The sequence below is a fragment of the Chenopodium quinoa genome, unplaced genomic scaffold (genome assembly GCF_001683475.1).
Source record: "Chenopodium quinoa cultivar QQ74 unplaced genomic scaffold, ASM168347v1, whole genome shotgun sequence".
Lineage (NCBI taxonomy): Eukaryota > Viridiplantae > Streptophyta > Magnoliopsida > Caryophyllales > Amaranthaceae > Chenopodium > Chenopodium quinoa.
In genome coordinates, this window is record NW_018743920.1 from 8,749,633 (window position 1) to 8,767,675 (window position 18,043).

At 36.4% G+C, this 18,043-nt stretch overlaps 4 protein-coding genes across 4 annotated transcripts; 2 read left to right on the plus strand and 2 right to left on the minus strand.

Moving 5' to 3' along the window:
• Window positions 1–1,137: 1,137 nt before the first annotated feature.
• LOC110688450 (ubiquitin-conjugating enzyme E2 7) lies at window positions 1,138–4,145 on the plus strand. The gene is made up of 6 exons (XM_021865202.1): window positions 1,138–1,367; window positions 1,521–1,623; window positions 2,134–2,231; window positions 2,332–2,432; window positions 3,025–3,102; window positions 3,659–4,145. Exons 1-6 carry the CDS (start codon window positions 1,319–1,321, stop codon window positions 3,734–3,736), a joined length of 507 nt encoding a protein of 168 aa, XP_021720894.1. The 5' UTR covers window positions 1,138–1,318; the 3' UTR covers window positions 3,737–4,145.
• A 1,611-nt stretch (window positions 4,146–5,756) lies between these two features.
• LOC110688451 (ubiquitin-conjugating enzyme E2 7-like) lies at window positions 5,757–8,328 on the plus strand. The gene is made up of 6 exons (XM_021865203.1): window positions 5,757–5,900; window positions 6,008–6,110; window positions 6,608–6,705; window positions 6,984–7,084; window positions 7,672–7,749; window positions 8,026–8,328. Exons 1-6 carry the CDS (start codon window positions 5,852–5,854, stop codon window positions 8,101–8,103), a joined length of 507 nt encoding a protein of 168 aa, XP_021720895.1. The 5' UTR covers window positions 5,757–5,851; the 3' UTR covers window positions 8,104–8,328.
• Window positions 8,329–8,699: 371 nt separating this feature from the next.
• LOC110688453 (jasmonate-induced protein homolog) lies at window positions 8,700–10,219 on the minus strand. Its single transcript, XM_021865204.1, has 3 exons — window positions 10,100–10,219; window positions 9,544–9,939; window positions 8,700–9,162 (listed from the first exon to the last, which is right to left on the minus strand). Exons 2-3 carry the CDS (start codon window positions 9,922–9,924, stop codon window positions 8,977–8,979), a joined length of 567 nt encoding a protein of 188 aa, XP_021720896.1. The 5' UTR covers window positions 9,925–9,939; window positions 10,100–10,219; the 3' UTR covers window positions 8,700–8,976.
• A 1,037-nt stretch (window positions 10,220–11,256) lies between these two features.
• On the minus strand, window positions 11,257–12,878 carry LOC110687648 (4-hydroxyphenylpyruvate dioxygenase-like). The gene is made up of 3 exons (XM_021864279.1): window positions 12,659–12,878; window positions 11,765–11,927; window positions 11,257–11,642 (listed from the first exon to the last, which is right to left on the minus strand). Exons 1-3 carry the CDS (start codon window positions 12,781–12,783, stop codon window positions 11,508–11,510), a joined length of 423 nt encoding a protein of 140 aa, XP_021719971.1. The 5' UTR covers window positions 12,784–12,878; the 3' UTR covers window positions 11,257–11,507.
• Between the last annotated feature and the right edge of the window lie 5,165 nt (window positions 12,879–18,043).

Below are 18,043 nucleotides of genomic sequence, written 5' to 3' on the forward strand. Positions count from 1 at the left end.
TAAACTTAAGCAATAAATAAAAAAATTCCTAACATAATTGTGATATATGGAGTTTTTTTTTTTTTTTTTTTTTTTTTTTTTTTTTTTTTTGGAAAGACATATTATGTACTACATTTTTTTTTAAAGAAATGTACTACGTTGTGTAAAAAAATATATACTACATTTATTACAACAACATCATAATTTTTTTTTCTAGAATTTATTTATTTTTCAAAATTATGAAGCTACAAATCATCAATAACTATAACTATAACTATAACTTAACTATATATACTAAAAGACACACCGACAATGACACGTGTCATCTTCTGATGTGTCCTTAGTTTTTTTTTTCCTGATAAAAAATTATACGTAGTATTTAAGAAACAAATCTTTACATATACTATAATAATATCTTACGGTGTGTAATAGAAGATTTGATGTATCATATTCTTCCTAAAACAACATATTAACAATTATATTATAAACTTAAGCAATAAATAAAAAAATTCTTAACATAATTTGTGATATATAGAGTTTTTTTTTTTTTTTTTTTTTTTTTTTTTTTGTTTTTCTGAAAGAAATGTACTACGTTGTGTAAAAAAAAATGTACTACATTTATTACAACAACATCATATTTATTTTTTCTTGAATTTATTTATTTTTCAAAATTACGAAGCTACAAATTTTAACAATGAAATATGAATATTAAATCAACAAAGGATACTTTTGCTATTTCCTTGAATAGCTTATGATTAAAATTTTAATCAATTAATAATCTATGATTAACTATTAACTATGGACACTTCAATAATACTTGCCAAGAATGACAAATGTTGATTATTCTTAGTGTGATTTTTTTTCCTACCATTTTTTTTAATTGTTCAGCATTTAATTAATATGAATATAACATATAAAAGTCAAATATTTAATATAGTGATCATTTAAAAAATAGTTATTGAAAATTACCGTGCATGACACGAGACCTAACATAGTAAATCAAAATAACAAGTACAATTGCATTTTCCATCAATCCATGTACCAAAATAAATTGTTTTTTTTACTTTTTTGGAATGAAAAAATGGGTTTTGAAAATATAAAAAAGGCGATAAATATAAATACCAAATTATTCTCTAGTAGCTGGTTCCTTAGGCCCAAGCAATATTTAAAGCTTATTTTTGCAGAGGCAGAAAAAAAATTAGTGGGAGAGAAAGAAAGAGCAAAGTTGCGGATTCTCAAGCAACTCTCTCTTCTGGAATCTTCTATTTGAGCAAATCCCTTCTTCTTCTTATCGCCAAATCTTACTCGGGTTTTCTTCTTTCTCTCTCCTCCTCCTTCCATGTCGTCACCATCTCAAGCTTCGCTTCTGCTCCAAAAGCAGCTTAAAGGTTTTAATCCCATTTCAATTTTCAATTGATCTCTCTTTTGTTTTTTTTTTGAATTTGATTGCTGTTTGATGATTGAATTGTTTAATTTTTTTTTGAATTTTGGGATTTCAAATTATTTGTGGAATTATTGATTTATTTTCTGTGTTTTTGCAGATCTTTGCAAAAACCCTGTTGATGGGTTTTCAGCTGGATTGGTTGATGAAAATAATCTTTTTGAATGGAGTGTTACAGTGATTGGGCCTCCTGATACCCTTTAGTATGTTTCTTTTTTTTTTTTCTTTTCTTTTTCTTTTTCTGTAATTCGCATCTTTTTTTGGGTGTTTAATTGGTATACTAGGATTCTAGGGTTTTAAGTAATTGTGAATTTAGCGATGAAATTGATGCATTTGTAGGATGATCTTTGGTTTAAAACGAGTGGTTCATCTCAATTGATAATTGGTATTTGCAAATTGATTTGTTGTCTTGTTTTGCTGTTGAATTTTGTGCTGACGATCCTTTTCTTTATTCTTTGCTGAGAAGATGTTTGATTCTTGTTGATGATCCAATGTGTTTTTGCCTGTTTGTTTGAAGTGGGGATTGGATGGTTAATTTTGGATTGATGGTTCAATTGGTGGTTCTTGATGAATTTCTGTCAGATATCTGTATTTTGGATATGAAATTGGATAATAAATCTTGGGTGCAATTGGAATCAGTAATTCTTTACAACAAGTAACTTTCTTGATGTTGTCTTTTTATACTTACAAGTTTCAAACCTACTGCTGTGCAGCGAAGGGGGGTTTTTCAATGCCATTATGTCATTTCCGCCGAATTATCCAAATAGCCCCCCACAAGTGAGGTTTACATCGGATATATGGCATCCAAACGGTTGGTTGATTTTGTCTGTCATTGGCTTGATTATTGATATTTCCCTTTCCCTACAAATCTTGTGTGGTACTTAAAGATGTTCATTGGTGAATTTTCACAGTTTATACTGATGGCCGGGTTTGCATATCAATTCTTCATCCTCCTGGCGATGACCCAAATGGCTATGAACTTGCAAGTGAGCGATGGAGTCCAGTTCATACAGTGAGTGTTGATTACACTGAGAACTAGTCAGATTTTTTTTGATTACTTTGGAATGTGAAGTTTTTTTGTTAAACTTATGACGTTTGACTGTTTCTGTTTATAAAAGTTATCTGCAAATGTATATATTATGGAGTATCTAATACATATGCAGCTATGTCTCCAAAAAAAAAAAAAAAAAACCCTGACAATTTATACCTATATATAAAATCAATTCACAAGTATAGCCAATTGGTAGTACAGTAGCTATGGTTGTAAATTATACGTAGAGATTGATTCCTTAGTCATATAGAATTGGTTGAGTTTTTTTTTTTACCCTTCTCTTGGTCATTCAATGGATCCTGTGAGCTTGTAGTGTTGCTAGACTTGGCTGATCTGAGGGCATAATATGCTTGGTTAGTTGTGGCATTAATAATTGAACTGCAATTCTGAAGTCCTGTACCTTAAGTTCAAGTTTGCCTATGGGTTATTTGTATATGATGGATTAGATTATTAGAATGGTTACTATAAGATTGCTTCTCTTATTTCTGTTACCTATCTCAATCTTTTTTGCTAAGACTGCTCAAATGCTTACACTTGTTTATGTTTCTGTCAGGTTGAAAGCATAGTTCTCAGTATCATATCAATGCTTTCCAGTCCTAATGACGAATCTCCAGCAAATGTTGAAGCTGCGGTACGTTGCATGTATTTTTGCTGTTATGGAAATTCTTATTTTGGAAATCTGGGTTTCAAGTTTGTTTATACTATGTTAGTTTTTAAGGTCTGGTTGTTATCAAGAATTCAATCTCTAGTAGCTAAGCCCTTCGTTACAAACTCTCTCACTACAACTAAAGATAAACATGTATATACCCGTAATTACTTTCGTGGCATTTAAAATTTTCACCTTAAAACTATGGACCTACTGGCTACTATTGTCAAGTGTTTTTGGGGTTTTCATGGTGGAATTATGGTCTCATAGATTCAATTCTGGTTGAGGGGTGCTCTGTACAATGTACAATTTCTTTAGAATGTTGAGTGATAGGTTAAATAATAGGATCTCTGCACATGCACCCTCTTTTGCTACTTTCTTGCAGGATAATTTTGAATTTTTTTTTCTACATATGCATTCTCACTTAATCATCTGACATACTTAAAAACACTCCAAAACGCTGTATTTGTTTTTGTAATCTGGAATCTAGATGTTGTTTCTGTCAGAGGATTGAACTAAAGCTCTTTTTTAAAATTTGCAGAAGGAATGGAGGGAAGATAGAGATGGATTCAGGAAAAAGGTCAGCCGGTGTGTAAGAAAATCGCAAGAAATGCTATGATTCACCTACATGGCTACATATCTCTAAAGTGTTCTCACCAGCTTTGGCCTTCATTAGATGGTGCCATTGTGCTCCCGTGCGATAAGAAATTTGAAAAAACAATCTAATGGGAGAACTGTTTTTATAGAATTATTTTGGGGTATTAGGTGGGATCAGATTAGTTATTGCAGGGGTTTGACTGGGATCGAATAAGATTTCTGTCAAAATTCCCTCATGCCCGTTGTTGGATTCATAACTTTTGATTGTGCTTGCTGCGTTTTTTTGAGTCGAAATGACAGTATGTGTTTCAATATGTGGATTTCTGCGTTTATAGCTGGGCAAAAAATTGCTGGATGCGCAATCAGCTGTTAGAGTTCATGCTTCTTTTTTAGCCAAATTGGCGAATGCAATTGATTTATCTTTTGTTATATGACAAATCTTGCAGATAAGCTCTCCTAAGTTCATATTACAGTACATGGTTATGGTTTACTCTCATAGATATACGTCACATTAATGTTGCATGCCTGTCTGTCTGGTTTGGAGTCGCAATTTCCTAATTAAGGTTGATATAATATTAGATTCCATTTACGTACACAGTCTATTTCTATTGCACATTAAAGTACGGAGTAATACAGAGTACTGTGATTCTGATGTGTAGAAGTACAGTATGTAAAATAAATTGTTCTCCACAATGGCAACAGCTATTTGGAAATTCAAAGGGTTTTAATGGTGTAGCCATGGTAGTAGCGAAAGCGGAAAAAAGTTGGATCAATAGCTCATGATACCATATTAGAGTTTGAATACAAAATGTATTCAAACTCTAATTGAGCTGCTAGGGTTTGTTTGGCATAGTGTGGTTTTATGTTTTTTTGGTTTTTGTATTTCAGAATCATATTATATGTCATTATGAATCTAAAATTAGTCAAAATTATTAATACCATGATAATTTTGAAAACTGACAACAGAAAAGTGGATGCACCTTTTTCTTGTTTTTAGTTTTCTGTTTTTTTTTTTACCAAACAAGCCCTTAGTGACCATCATTACAATCATACCAATCTGTAATTTGTCAAGTCTCCTATGGTCGTGTGGATGAGTACTTGGACTCCATTGATGTATAACAATCACAGAGACAATAAAGGGCTATAAGGCGATGGAGTTTCTCTCTTATCTACCCCTAACTAATGTGTTAGTTATTCTTAAAAAAAAAAAAAAAAAAAAAAAAAACCTAATGTGTTAGTTAAAAACGATTGTGCTCTGCTGTCCCAAAAATGAAATTAGTCATATAAATTTTTTTCTGAAGGAGCAATTCTCACAATTTCTCGAACTTTATCTCTGAACAAAATTACCATGTTTTCAACTAAAAATTCTTAGCTTGACCATTACTCTTAACAATTAAACATTCCGTGTTTCTAACTTCTTGTAAAAGTAAGAAGACTTTAGAAATCAACGTGAAAAAATACTTTTAATAATCTAAAAATTAAACCAAGCGATTATTAATTGTACCACCTTTTTTTTTGGTTACTTGTTGCACTTGATATTTTAAGTCATGAACCAAGCGACCAACCGACTATTCATCGAATTGAGCTTTTCTTCAAAAAAGGCAATGAAAGTTAATTGATATCACCAACTTGGCCCCACACGTGCCGACACTTGGGCAATTGGACCCTAATTTTTGAAGGATGCCATCTAATTAAGTTAATTGGCCAGTTGCGTTTTGTTCTTTCCTTTTATGGGATGTAAGTTGAATAGATTTTTTTAGGGTAACCTACTAATTACTCCTAAATTACCAAATTAATTCCGACTACGTATATCCAAGGGAAAGATTACACAATTAGCGAGTAGAGATTTACGAGTAAGTTATAATTCTATTAATCAATTGAATAATCCAACTTGAGTTGCGCTAGTATTAGTGCATATCTCTAATGAGTAATCTACCACATCGAGGCGAAAGTATTCGGTAATTTCCTTAAATCGCTCATTATTTTATACGAAGTAGGAAAGTATATATATTTAATAATTTTATTTAGACAAGAAGAATCATAAGCTTAAAGTATAAATATAAACAGCTAAGAACCCAAACTCATAATTCTGTACTATCGCCGTCATAACTAATTTTTTCTCCTTTCTCTCTCCTCCATGGGTTCACCTTCTCAAGCTTCTCTCCTCCTCCAAAAGCAGCTTAAAGGTATCAATTAATTCGATCAAATAAAATCTAATTTTTTCAATTATTCTGTTGAATTTGTATTTTTCTGAATATTTATGCGATTTTATTTTTGTTTGGTGATTTTTCAGATCTTTGCAAACATCCAGTTGATGGGTTTTCAGCAGGTTTATTAGAGGAAAACAATTTGTTTGAATGGAGTGTCACTATTATCGGTCCTCCTGATACCATGTAGTAAGATTTTTACTCTTATTGATTTTAATTTATTTTCTGAATTGATTTTGTTGAATTTTATTTTCTGGTTTCATGTATGATTTTTGTTGATTACTATTTATGAGTATTGGGGATTTTTAAGCGATTACCTTTTCCCACCTACCAAAAAAAAAAAACAAAAAAAAAAACCGTAAAATAGAATTGTGTTAGAATATAATTTTGCCTTCAATTTCACTCAATGTTTAATTGGGAGATTTATGATTGTTATACCAAATTGGCTGCTAGTATTGTTCATATGTAAAATTAATATGCACTGATATTGTGATTTTAGGATTTTTTTTTTTATTTATTTATTTATTTATTTTTTATAACCTGATTTTAGGTTATTTATTGAATTCCGTCTTTCCTGTGTAACATATTTGATATTATATGCAGTGAATTATCAAATACTTTGTATTAGCATGTTCATGCTGAGAAATAATAGTTAATAACATTGTCAAAACTTGTATTGTATACAGTGAAGGAGGATTTTTCAATGCCATAATGAAATTTCCGAAGAATTATCCCAACAGCCCGCCATCAGTAACGTTTACATCCGAAATGTGGCATCCCAATGGTAAAATTCAATTATAATCTACTTTATATGATCTTAAGAAAGATGACAGCTTTAATCGGATGTCTTGAATTTTTGCAATTAGTTCAAACTCTACTTGAATCATAGCTTTAGAAAAGCTTGTTGCTAATGGCATAATCCAAGTATAAACTCTTTGATCTTAAGAAAGATGACAAATTTTATTAGACGCTGTGAATTTGCAATAAGTTTGAACTCTTCTTGATTCATTGCTTTTAGAAAAGCTTCTTGCTAATGATATTTTTTTTGCTTGAATATAACAGTTTATAGTGATGGAAAAGTTTGCATATCGATACTTCATCCTCCTGGTGATGACCCAAATGGATATGAGCTTTCAAGTGAACGATGGACTCCTGTCCATACGGTATTATCCTGCCTTTTTACGTTTTCTGTTGCATAGTTTTAGGCAAGTTATTTAGAATCTAAATCTCATGTAGAAGGATTCAACTGTATAATGTTTCAATCTGCAAGTAATTCTTATTCTTATAAGTGTCCTGAATTAAGCTATTAGGAATTTAGGATTCAACTTTATAAATTTTAATCTGCAAGTAATTCTTATTCTTATAAGTTGTGTATGTGGTTTGTCCTGTGTCAAGTTACAAGGGTTCAACTTTATAATGTTTCACTTTGCAAGTTCGTTCATTAATGGTGAAAGTAATTTGTAAGCAAATTTAGCATCACCAAGTTGATTTCAAATCCAATCTTCTAAATGTATGCATATGCATCTGTACATTAATTATACAAGATTTGCCCCCTTCATTTTTTTTGTGTACAAAGCATTTCATGCAAAAGAATTTCTCAATTGCCTGTAAGGATCAGTTAATTTGGCTTCGTGTGAGGAAGTCCACCTAGGTTTTTCACTCTTTGAGAACAAAAGAAAAAAGAAATTCTTTGATATCATACTTTTATTGGATTATGTATTGCTGATACTTCATATGCTTTCTTTAACAGGTTGAAAGTATACTTCTTAGTATCATATCGATGCTTGCTAGTCCTAACGATGAATCTCCAGCCAATGTTGAAGCTGCGGTAAATCCTACTGCCTTTTTCTGTTAGTTATAGTAGTATGGCTTGTTTAAGTGAAATTTCCCTACTGCAAGGCTTTGCTGATTAAGTTTCGCCTGTATTGTAATCTATGATGACTATCTCTCTGGACCAATTATCAAACTCTTAATTTAATTAACACTGGTATTTCTTTGATCTAATTGATTTTTGCGAATTTGATGCTGCATTACATTTTTGATATTAATGGGAACACAGCTCAATGCAAGCAGCTAAATGTAATCTTGTTATATATACTTGCAGAAGCAATGGAGGGACGATAGAAATGGTTTCAGGAAAAGGGTCAGCCGTTGCATAAGGCTGTCTCAAGAGATGTTATGATCCTCCGATCCACCAAAGATCAACTGAAAAATCACATTTATTTTCTGTCCTGTTTTTCTTATCTCTTATATATCTATTCTTTGTTCTGAAGCGTAGGTGTTTGCTTTCCCAGTACAAACAAGGGATGATTCTTTCTCATTATAGTTTATTTATAGCCCTTTTACTTGTATTTATGAATACATTGCATATCGAATTAATGATATCAGGTTCTCATTCTAATTGTTAGTTTCATAATTGTTGCTTTTAGTTTCCACTCAAACAAGATCTTCTTTCCAATTCTTATCTTTCTTGGTGTTTCTGCTTGACGATTTAACCATTAGGGTAGGGTTGTGCTCAGATCTCCAGACAAATAGAGGCTTCCGTCGTGGTACTGTATGTCTGTAGTGGTCGATACATTATTATGAAGTTCTCTCGTGGATATCTCTGAGCAAAACCAAAACTAATGAATTACTCTACCCATTGGCAATCACCTTTATAAAAAGTCAAATGTGTTTGGGTTGTATGTGGTCGGATTCTTCTTTGATGTGTACCCTGTATGTATTCCACATAAGAAGGGCCATCAAAAAAAGTTACAGATCTTCATAGTAAATAGGCGATGAAGTAACGTAGTTCATAATAGTTTGCAATAACATCAAGATCATCCAAACAGACTATTGCCTATGCAATCATAAAGTTTACATGAGAGGCATCATCTTCGTTATTTCTTATATGTTGATATCAACTACAAACGAAGTCTATATAAACAGAGCCTTTATTTATAGAAGTATAATATAGTTCAAGGTCTACTCTTGAACATGGCTCTGGACTTAATAACAGCATACAGTTACCCCTGTAGACATATAATCCATCAACAAGATTAAACATTCTAGCCAGTCATCCATTGAGGAACATAGCACCAAGTTTAACCTTTTTGCCATCACCATTAAGCTCTGCAATGGACTTGCATCTTGTGGGCACGTCTTCATAAACACTCATGTTGCCCGATGCTTCCAGTTTTCTTTCTATTTCATACCAATCTATGACGTTATAATTTTCTTTTGCCCCATTTTCTACGTATACCTACAAACAATCCATAGAAAATCGCATTAAAGCATCAAATTCAGTTCAATCATACGTATTGCCTCGCTCCACTGGCTTAAAATATATGAACTGCAATCTAAATGTGATATACTTCGCAAATCAACTGCAATCTTCATGTGAAATTCTCTGAAATGGCTCATAGATGCCTTTCATGCCTCATTATTAACAAAGATTTGATAAAATCTTGGGGAGATTACCAAAACCTCAAATTGAATCCCGTCAACATCACTATCCTTTGTGACTTTATTAATCTCGACATTACCTTTACACATCTTTAGAGACTCCTCTCTATGACAATTAGCCTATATTAGTACGTTTTAGCTTAATTCAGAGCATGGAAATTAAAAACATACTCCGTACCTTGTTAGGCTCATCGCCGAAGGGTACATACCAAGCCAAGAGCCATGCACAATTGACACTAGCATACACCACAGCAGCCTTGGAGCCTTTTGAAGGAGCTCCATAGTGTACAAACTTCGCCGTCCCTCCTATAGGAATTTCTGTCGGAAACTCGGCTCGAAAACTTACTTGGCCACTCCAATCATGTTTATTATGAATATGTAACCGGCTTCCCTTGGTTATGTTCAGTATGCAGCCAGCAATTTGTAGTTGCATTTTCTCAACATTAGGATTGTTTGAGAGTAGAATTTTCTCTGCCTCTTTCATCATCTGCTCCACAACTGTTGTGTCTTCATTTTGCAGTATTGATGTTGAAGCTGGTAGCTGTTGAGAGGAAGCCATATTACCCTAGCTAGTCTGTATGATCATTGAAATAATTAATCATCATATATCATGAAAAAAGAAAATTAGTATCCCTTGCTTATAAACTTCAAATATCATGCATGAAATCGAAGTTTAAGTTGAAATCTATAATATTGTTGAGAGAGATCGAGGAGGAAAATACTTGAGTACATACGTTTAGATGTTGTGATTGACTGCTACAGACCTCCCTAGTAATAACGTGTTTTTCTTATTTCTTCGAGATTATTAGATAAAACTGGAACGATATAGGAAAACAATGCGTATTGTAAACGCAATATGACAATATACAAGAAAGTGACACAAGAATATTGCAATCGAATTCAAAAGTTTTAGGTTCTTGTCATAGCATAAGAATGTTTTCATAGATAAAAGTGACACTACCTACCAAGTGCAATAAAGAGAAGGTACCAAAAATTGGGCATAAAGTGGTGAAATGCATCTGTAATTCTGTTTCAAAGATGCATCAGTGAACTACTACTCTTGGCTGTTACTAGTTATACTGATTCTCCTGTCTATTTGTATTGCAGGTCCGATTTATATGATCGACATAGGGAATAATATAATACCTATAATTTCCTTTTCCTTCTTTTGATAAATGGAATCTGTAATTTTCAAGAATAGCCATCCTTTGCATACACCAAATTGCTATTCTAAATTCATGAGCACATTTAAACCCTATTTCTATGTACACTAGCCAAAGATGTTTAATAATTTGCTAGTTTGCTTAGTTCAGATTTAACAACAAACCAAAACCAAAACACCCCCTTGTTAGCAGTCCTATCGGGCCAGAATCTCTCGCAGGTCCTCCCGACCGGGGTTAGGGGGCTAAACACTTTGAATATGGGGGGAAGGATAAGGGAATTCCCACCCAAAGTGTCTCTAATGGGGTTTGATCCCACAACCTTTTGGTTGTGAGATGCAAACTTGACCATTAGACCAAGCTATGATTGGTAAATATGGTGATATGGGCCCCCCTTCAACAGTATTTGGAAATATATAAAAGCCCACTCCAAGAATATATTATGTGTGAATGTAAATAATTATCATGTATTAATGTGTACTAATTTATTACGTGTATATCATTTTAAAAAACATGTCCCCATTGGCCATTTCATATAAAGGGATCATAATAAAGGTATATATTTTGGTAACAGCAAATCAATCAAGTTAAAATTGTTGGTGAAAAAATAAATTATCAGCGAGCCCTTTAAAATGGAGGAGTATATCAACCATCAAAGTGAAAGGAATATGTACCTACGACTCTTACAAATTTATAAATTATATTACTCTGAAAGAGAATATGTACCATGTCTACCATTAGTCCATTAATTACCATTATATAAGGATTAAGGACAAAAGAAGTGCATACATATACATTTATTTTCTAGTTATTTTTTAGCTATTACATAAATTTTTTGCGGTTTACCATACCGTTACATAAACTAACATCATATGTGTCATCTATCTAATGTTTCGGGTGAGTGACATTTATTTCCTCAAGGTGGTAAATTCTTGCAGTTTACCGTACCGCTACATAAACTAACACTATACATGCCATCTATCTAATGCTTCTGGGGAGTGACATTGCTGCCAAGCCTAACAACCATGCCATCGATATCACGAACGTATCCAACCTTCTGGTTCCATTCCTTTTGTTCAGGTGGACTCACTGCTTCTGCACCATTCTCCAAAGCCCTCTGTTCAAAACATGGGACATATAATGTGTTGAAAAAAATATATCTACTTGTCTTAGGAGAAAACCAAAGGAAACATTCATCAATTGAGATGCATCATTAGGAGGATAGTAATCTATATATACCTTGTAAGCAGCATCCACATCGGCGTAATCGAAGCACACCTCGATTGGACCTCGTTCACGTTTGGATTGAAATGTATGGACCTCACCTGTGACTTCATCGGTCTCATGTTGATGAATTGGGGTGAATGCTATTGTGGTCTGTCCACTCTCCAACTCTCCCCATCTACACACACCACAATCAATCAAATTACCGGTTAAAATATGGCGATCTATTGAAAACACGGAAAGTAATTTAACAATTGTATTTTCTACAGAGTAATATGAACCGAATATTCATTACAATTCATTAGTTTTAAATTCTATTATTGTAGATGTTGCATGATTTTCCATACCATTGATAAATTAGTATTATTATTTTTCTTACTATAACAATTTAATAATGGTTTTTATATATACCACGTGCCCATGTACAACATGTGATACTCCATGAAACATATTGGTAGAGATTTATTCCAATGCTCAATTGCAAAATTACCATTGCTAGACCAAACAATTATTCGTGGTAGGATATAATCGGGAACATTTGCTTGGTAGTACGTATTAAAATTTGTCTAGACAAAATCTTCACCCATAACATAATAAACAACATACTCCGTATTTATCATTCGTAACAATTATATACTAACACGTTTATAATAAGTTAATAACATGATTCTCAACAGTCATGACATATTTTTTTATTTGTTGGTAAGAAGAAGGGTCTTATCGGGCCGAAACCTCTCACAGATCCTTCCAACCCGGATTAGCGGACTAGACATTTTATAAGTGGGGAGAAAGGATAAAAGAATCTCAACGTACCGTCAACATATATATATAGTCCATGACATAATTAAAATTTAATTTGTAAAAGGTATAAATCTCACTTATTTACTTGATTATTAGCGATGATTTTACCTGCGAGAATTGTCTAAACGGCGAACGTTGATGCCAAAAGCTTTGGAATAAAATGCAACGGCCTTTTCAACGTCTTTCACATACAAAACTGTATACGCATACGCTGGGTTCAACTTTGAAGCCATTTTTTTGTTTTTTTTTTTTTCCAAGTTCAAGTTTATGAAATATTATGAAGGATCCAATTTTTTTGTATTTCTCTGATTGTAATTTCATCAGCTTTTAACTTTGTTTTTGCCATGCATGCATATTTTTGCATCTATCCTCAATTTCAACACGTGTTAGGTGCATGAGCAAGGTGTGAGAGCTATGGAGATGACACCCGTTTGCATGCACGAGATAATCTAATTTTGTTTTTATTTATTTCTTATTTTGGATAGGACTAAAATTGTAGATTTCAGATACTATAATAAAACAATATATAAAATATCGATTTATTTGTTAATTAACAGATGTTGGCTCGGAATGTTATAAATTAATCATTCTGTATATGGTTGAATTAATATAACACTTTCTAGCTACATTTGTAAGGTTCTAGTTGATAAAATTTTAATGGTAAAAGTTTCATACTCCATATATTCATATGAAGTCGTATTCTATGCATGTATCGTTATCTTTTGTGATACTATTTACACTTAAATAATTAAATTACGTTATAAATATCAACTTTCCTAGCTTATCGATAATATTTTTCACAAATACAGAAACACTTATGCTTCGTAGTAATCACTATTTCCCTGGAGATTGAGTAATTTGGTTATTAATTAATAGGGCAAAAAAGGGTCACGAATTACTCCTGAAAACGAAATAAATTACGCATAGGACAGCTAGATTGTCGTTACACCTAATTTCTCGGCTAATTATGATGCACTCCGTTATATTATAATAAAAAAAGAACCTATTATGTACAAAATTCGCATACGAGAAAAAGGAATCTATGCAATATACTTTAACTTTACTCGTATAAAATGTGTGTAAATTTAGAGTGTACAATATCAGTGAGTCTCTTAAAAAGAAGTATACTTTTAAGTACTATATAAATTTAAATCGATCTATGATTTATCGAATACAGGACTTCAGTCTTAACCATTAGGTTAAGATTTTATGGTATATATCTTAATGAAAAACTTCAAAGTATAGTGAAGTCTAGTAAATTTTAAATTTCATGATATTTATAACCCCTTTATACCCAATAACCATGCATAGGCAGTTAGGCACTAACTCATTATGCATGGTTAGTAACTTATTGTTACATATACTCTCTAAATACTTCATTCGTTTCTTTATAGTTACAACACTTCTCTAAAATGAAAATGGGGAGATTTTCAACGGCGACCCCAACTTCTGCTACGCACCAACGGTAACCCTCTTTTTTTTGGATTATACAAAATGACACTATTTTTCTTTTTTCTCCTAAAGATGACATTAATGATGGTGTTTTAACATAAAATTAAACTATGGTTAACCAAAATAGTGAAATGACATAAATGCCCCCCCCTTTTTTTTATCACCAACCCAACTAGCCCCAACACCAGTCCACTACCACCACCTCTATCTCCACCCCCTTAACTGCCAGCGCCTAGTGTTTCGGGGTTTTCTGATGTCCTGCGGGAGAGTTACAATTCCGAGACTGGAACCGGACGCCTGTACCTGCAAAATAACGGAGACTCCTGAGAGCTCCGCCTCCAACGGTCAAGTTAGTACCTGATTAAGGAGTAATTAATACAGAAATTAAGGTAACAAGATCTCTCTAGGTGAGAGTATTTAATGTAGGTAATCTGCTTTGCTAGCGAGATCAGCCGGTTATTAGTGTGTTCCGTAATGTATTCGGTCCCTTGATTAATGAGGATTAATCGAGTATTTATAGCCTTGGGAAGCGTGCAACTCTCTAGGTTTAAGGTAAACCTAGGGCCGATCGGGCTTCTAGACTGAAATGGGCCTTGATGGCCGGTTGTCCCATTTGGCATGGGTGGACACGTGGCGTGTCTTAAGTGGTCCATGGAGGACGCGTGGCGGAACCTGGTTGGTCCACTTGTCAAACGGTGCTTGGTGGATAAAAATCCCCTAATCATTTGCCCCTCACAGGTGGCACGCGACTGGTCACGTGTCGCCTGTGACAGGCGTCGCACGGTGACAGGCGACGGCCCGTTACAGGTGTCACCTTGCAGACGGCCGGGAGATTCTCCCGCCCAAATTTGAATTCGGAAGCGACCCTTCGCCTTCTCATTTTGCCTATAAAAGGAAGTGCTGACTTCGGTCATTTTCACATTTGAGAATTTTTGCGAGAACATTCGGACCCCTGAACTTGCTCTGACATTTTCGGACTTTTTCTGCCTACCGCCTGTTCTGACAAGCCGACTGACCCGAACTTTCAGGACTTCATCAACTGTCATCCATTCAGGTAACTCAGTTCTCTTACTCTTAATTTTCTTTTTATTTTTTGAAATGGCACCATGGAAGCACACGACACGCCCTAAGTTAGTGATCAGCCGGTCACCGGGGACGGCTGAATCTAGGACTAGGAGTGCCGCCTGCCCTTTTCTGGACCCATCTTTGCCCTTTATACAAAGTCCGACTGAATCTGTGTCTATGCAGAACGTGATGGCCAGAACAAAAAAGACTGCTAGAATATCAAACTCAGACGGCTCCTCCCAAAGGGTACTCCTTAGCGAAACATCTGACCAGGCGCCAGATGTGGAACGAGGCGACTGTCAAGCTGACAGTTCTGAGAGAGGGACCAAGGTGTTCCCTTCTCATCTAACCGTGGACATGTCCCATTTACCTTCTGCTCCTTCTAAGGGAGAGGAGGCGGGCCCCTCTAGGAGAGGGGAGGAGTCGTCCTCTTCGGACTCGTCAGGGGACGAGTCCGATTCCAGCTCTTCTGACCATAGTTCTTCTGACTCAGAAGAAAAACATAACCGCCTACAAGAGGCGAGAAGTTCCCATGCAGTGGAGAAGGGGGATAATTGGGCAGAGCCGTCCGCCTCTTACAGAGAGGAAAACACCCCCTACTACTGCAGGGTGCCCCGGGGCCGGATCGCAACCATGCGAGACAACGTGGCTAGCTTTATTGCTAACCACAAAATGGGCCCGGAGTATTTACTGTTTGTGCCGGATCCAGAAGATACTGTCGTCTGGCCGGCTGGTACCAGCTATGGTGACGGCTGTTTTGGCTGCTATGTGGCGGCCATCAAAGCTGGTCTGCGCTTCCCATTACATCCGGCTGTTCAGCGGATTTTAGATGGGTATGATCTGGGGTTATGGCAGTTAGCCCCCAACTCTTGGGTAAACGTACTCGGCTATGTGGCCGGGTGCGAACTGAACGGGGTGGAGCCAAGTTTTGAGGCTTTCGCCCACATGAACTATCTCAGCCGGACCCCTAAGTCGGGAGGTACCGGCTGGTATCAACTAACAAGCCACAGGGGTTACCTCATGACGAGAGGTAAGGCAAACAAATGGAAGGATTGGCGGAACACCTTCCTTATTATCGAGAGTTCAGACACGGAGCTGAACAAACGATTTAACAAGTGGAACAGGGATCCGCCTCTTCTTGCAGGCGGCCGCAGCATGCCGCCTGTTCCCCCAAAGGCTAAAAGAGAGATCCTAGACAAAGGACTCTTCAAAGTAGAGACTAGGGTGAACTCTACTTCAGGGGTACGAGAGCAAGTACCCCTACACTGCGTCCCGAGCTTCAAGTGGCTCTATGATGAGTACTTCTTGGCCGCCTGTGGCCTCGGCAGTCGGTGCTCTAGAGGTAGCCGGCCTGACGAATACTCTGTTTTCTCACGCCTTGTTTACTTGGGATTTTTACTAACTTTGCTGTTTATTTCTTTCAGCCGACGCCATGAGTAAAATAACAGCATCTAAGACTGCGGCGGCCATGCTGCGGGTTTCGCTAATGAAGCAGTCGTACGCCGACTCCCCCAGCAAGGAGGCACCCTTGGTAAGCTTTGAAAACTCTTCCCCTTTAAGTTGTATTATGCATATACTAACTCTTTTTGTTTTCAGTCTGGCACTCCAAGGGCTTCTTCCTCGCAACAGCCGGACCCCAAGGCCCGGAGGACGACTGTTGCAAGCTCTCCTGGGTCTTCCAGGAAAACAGTGGCGGCTGAGAAGCAGCCGGCCACTTCTTCAAAAACCCAAGCGGGGCCGCCTAGATGTATGGACCCTTGCTTGTAAAAACTCACTCTTGCTTCCTTCTTGATTAGGTCTAACTTGTTTTTCCTTCTGCTTAATGCAGCCGGCCCCCAGGGACTTGACTTGGTTGAGGTAGCCAAGTCAATGGTTAAAGTAGTTCCTCCCTCTGACCGGGAGGCGGTCAAGGGTGCCGGCACCCTTGACCTCGATGGAATTTCGGGGATCCTAGCTGAGGTATACCCTTTTGAAGTTCCAGGACGCCTGTTAACCCTTTTGATTGGAAACTGACGCCTGTTTTTCTTTGTACTTAGGCCCTGCTCCGAGTCAACAGCCTTCGCAAGCCGATTGATCGGAAAAACAAAGAGGTAAAGGCCGCAAAGGCTATGGCCGCCTCCAGCTGTGATAAAGCAATGTTTCAAATTGCCCAAAATGAAGTACTGACCATTGATCTTCTTTATTATCAGGCGCAGGCGACCGCCGCTGTTCGGGCTCAGCTAGAGGCGGCCCAAAAGAAGGTTGACGAGCTGGAGGGGACCGTCACCAAACTTAAAGCCGAGCTGAAGCCCCTTCGTCAGAAAATGCACTCTTACGAAGCCATGGAGAAATCTTTGGCTAACGTAAAAGAACGCCTGGTGAACCAGGAGAAGAGTCTTACCCAAGAGCTCTCGGACAAGGCCGAGCAAGAAAAACAAGAGCTCGTCCGGGAGATGGTGGAAGACTCCGCCCAAATCCAACGCATGACCTGGGAACGACTGTTCCCCAGTGCCGACTTTGCCTCATGGGAAAGAACGTACCGCCAGTGTTCGGAAATATATAATCAACAGATCCTGGCGGCTGCTGAAGAAGAGGCGATGGACGTTGCGTTGGAGGAGGAAGAGCCGGTTGTGGCGCTTGTGCCACTTGGGGGAAAGGCATCAAAAGATGATGCAGCGAAGGCCGAGTCCAGCAAGAAGAGTGCTGACCAGGCGGCTGCTGCTGATACTGAACTGCCCCCTTCTTAAGCTTTAAGTATATTTTTTCTTTTCACGGCCTGCGTGCCGTTTGCTTTGTAATTACCCGGCCAGGGGGCCGGGGTTTTGAATATTCTGCTGGTCTTTTATGGCCGGCTCATTTTAATCAAATTTTTTGTTTTTGTTCAAATTTGTCTAAGTATTTGAAATTTGCTCACTAGACAGACTGTTGTGTATGGCCGAACGTTAAGACAGGTACAAATAGTAAGTATGCCGCCTATGCCCCTGGACGACTGGTTGT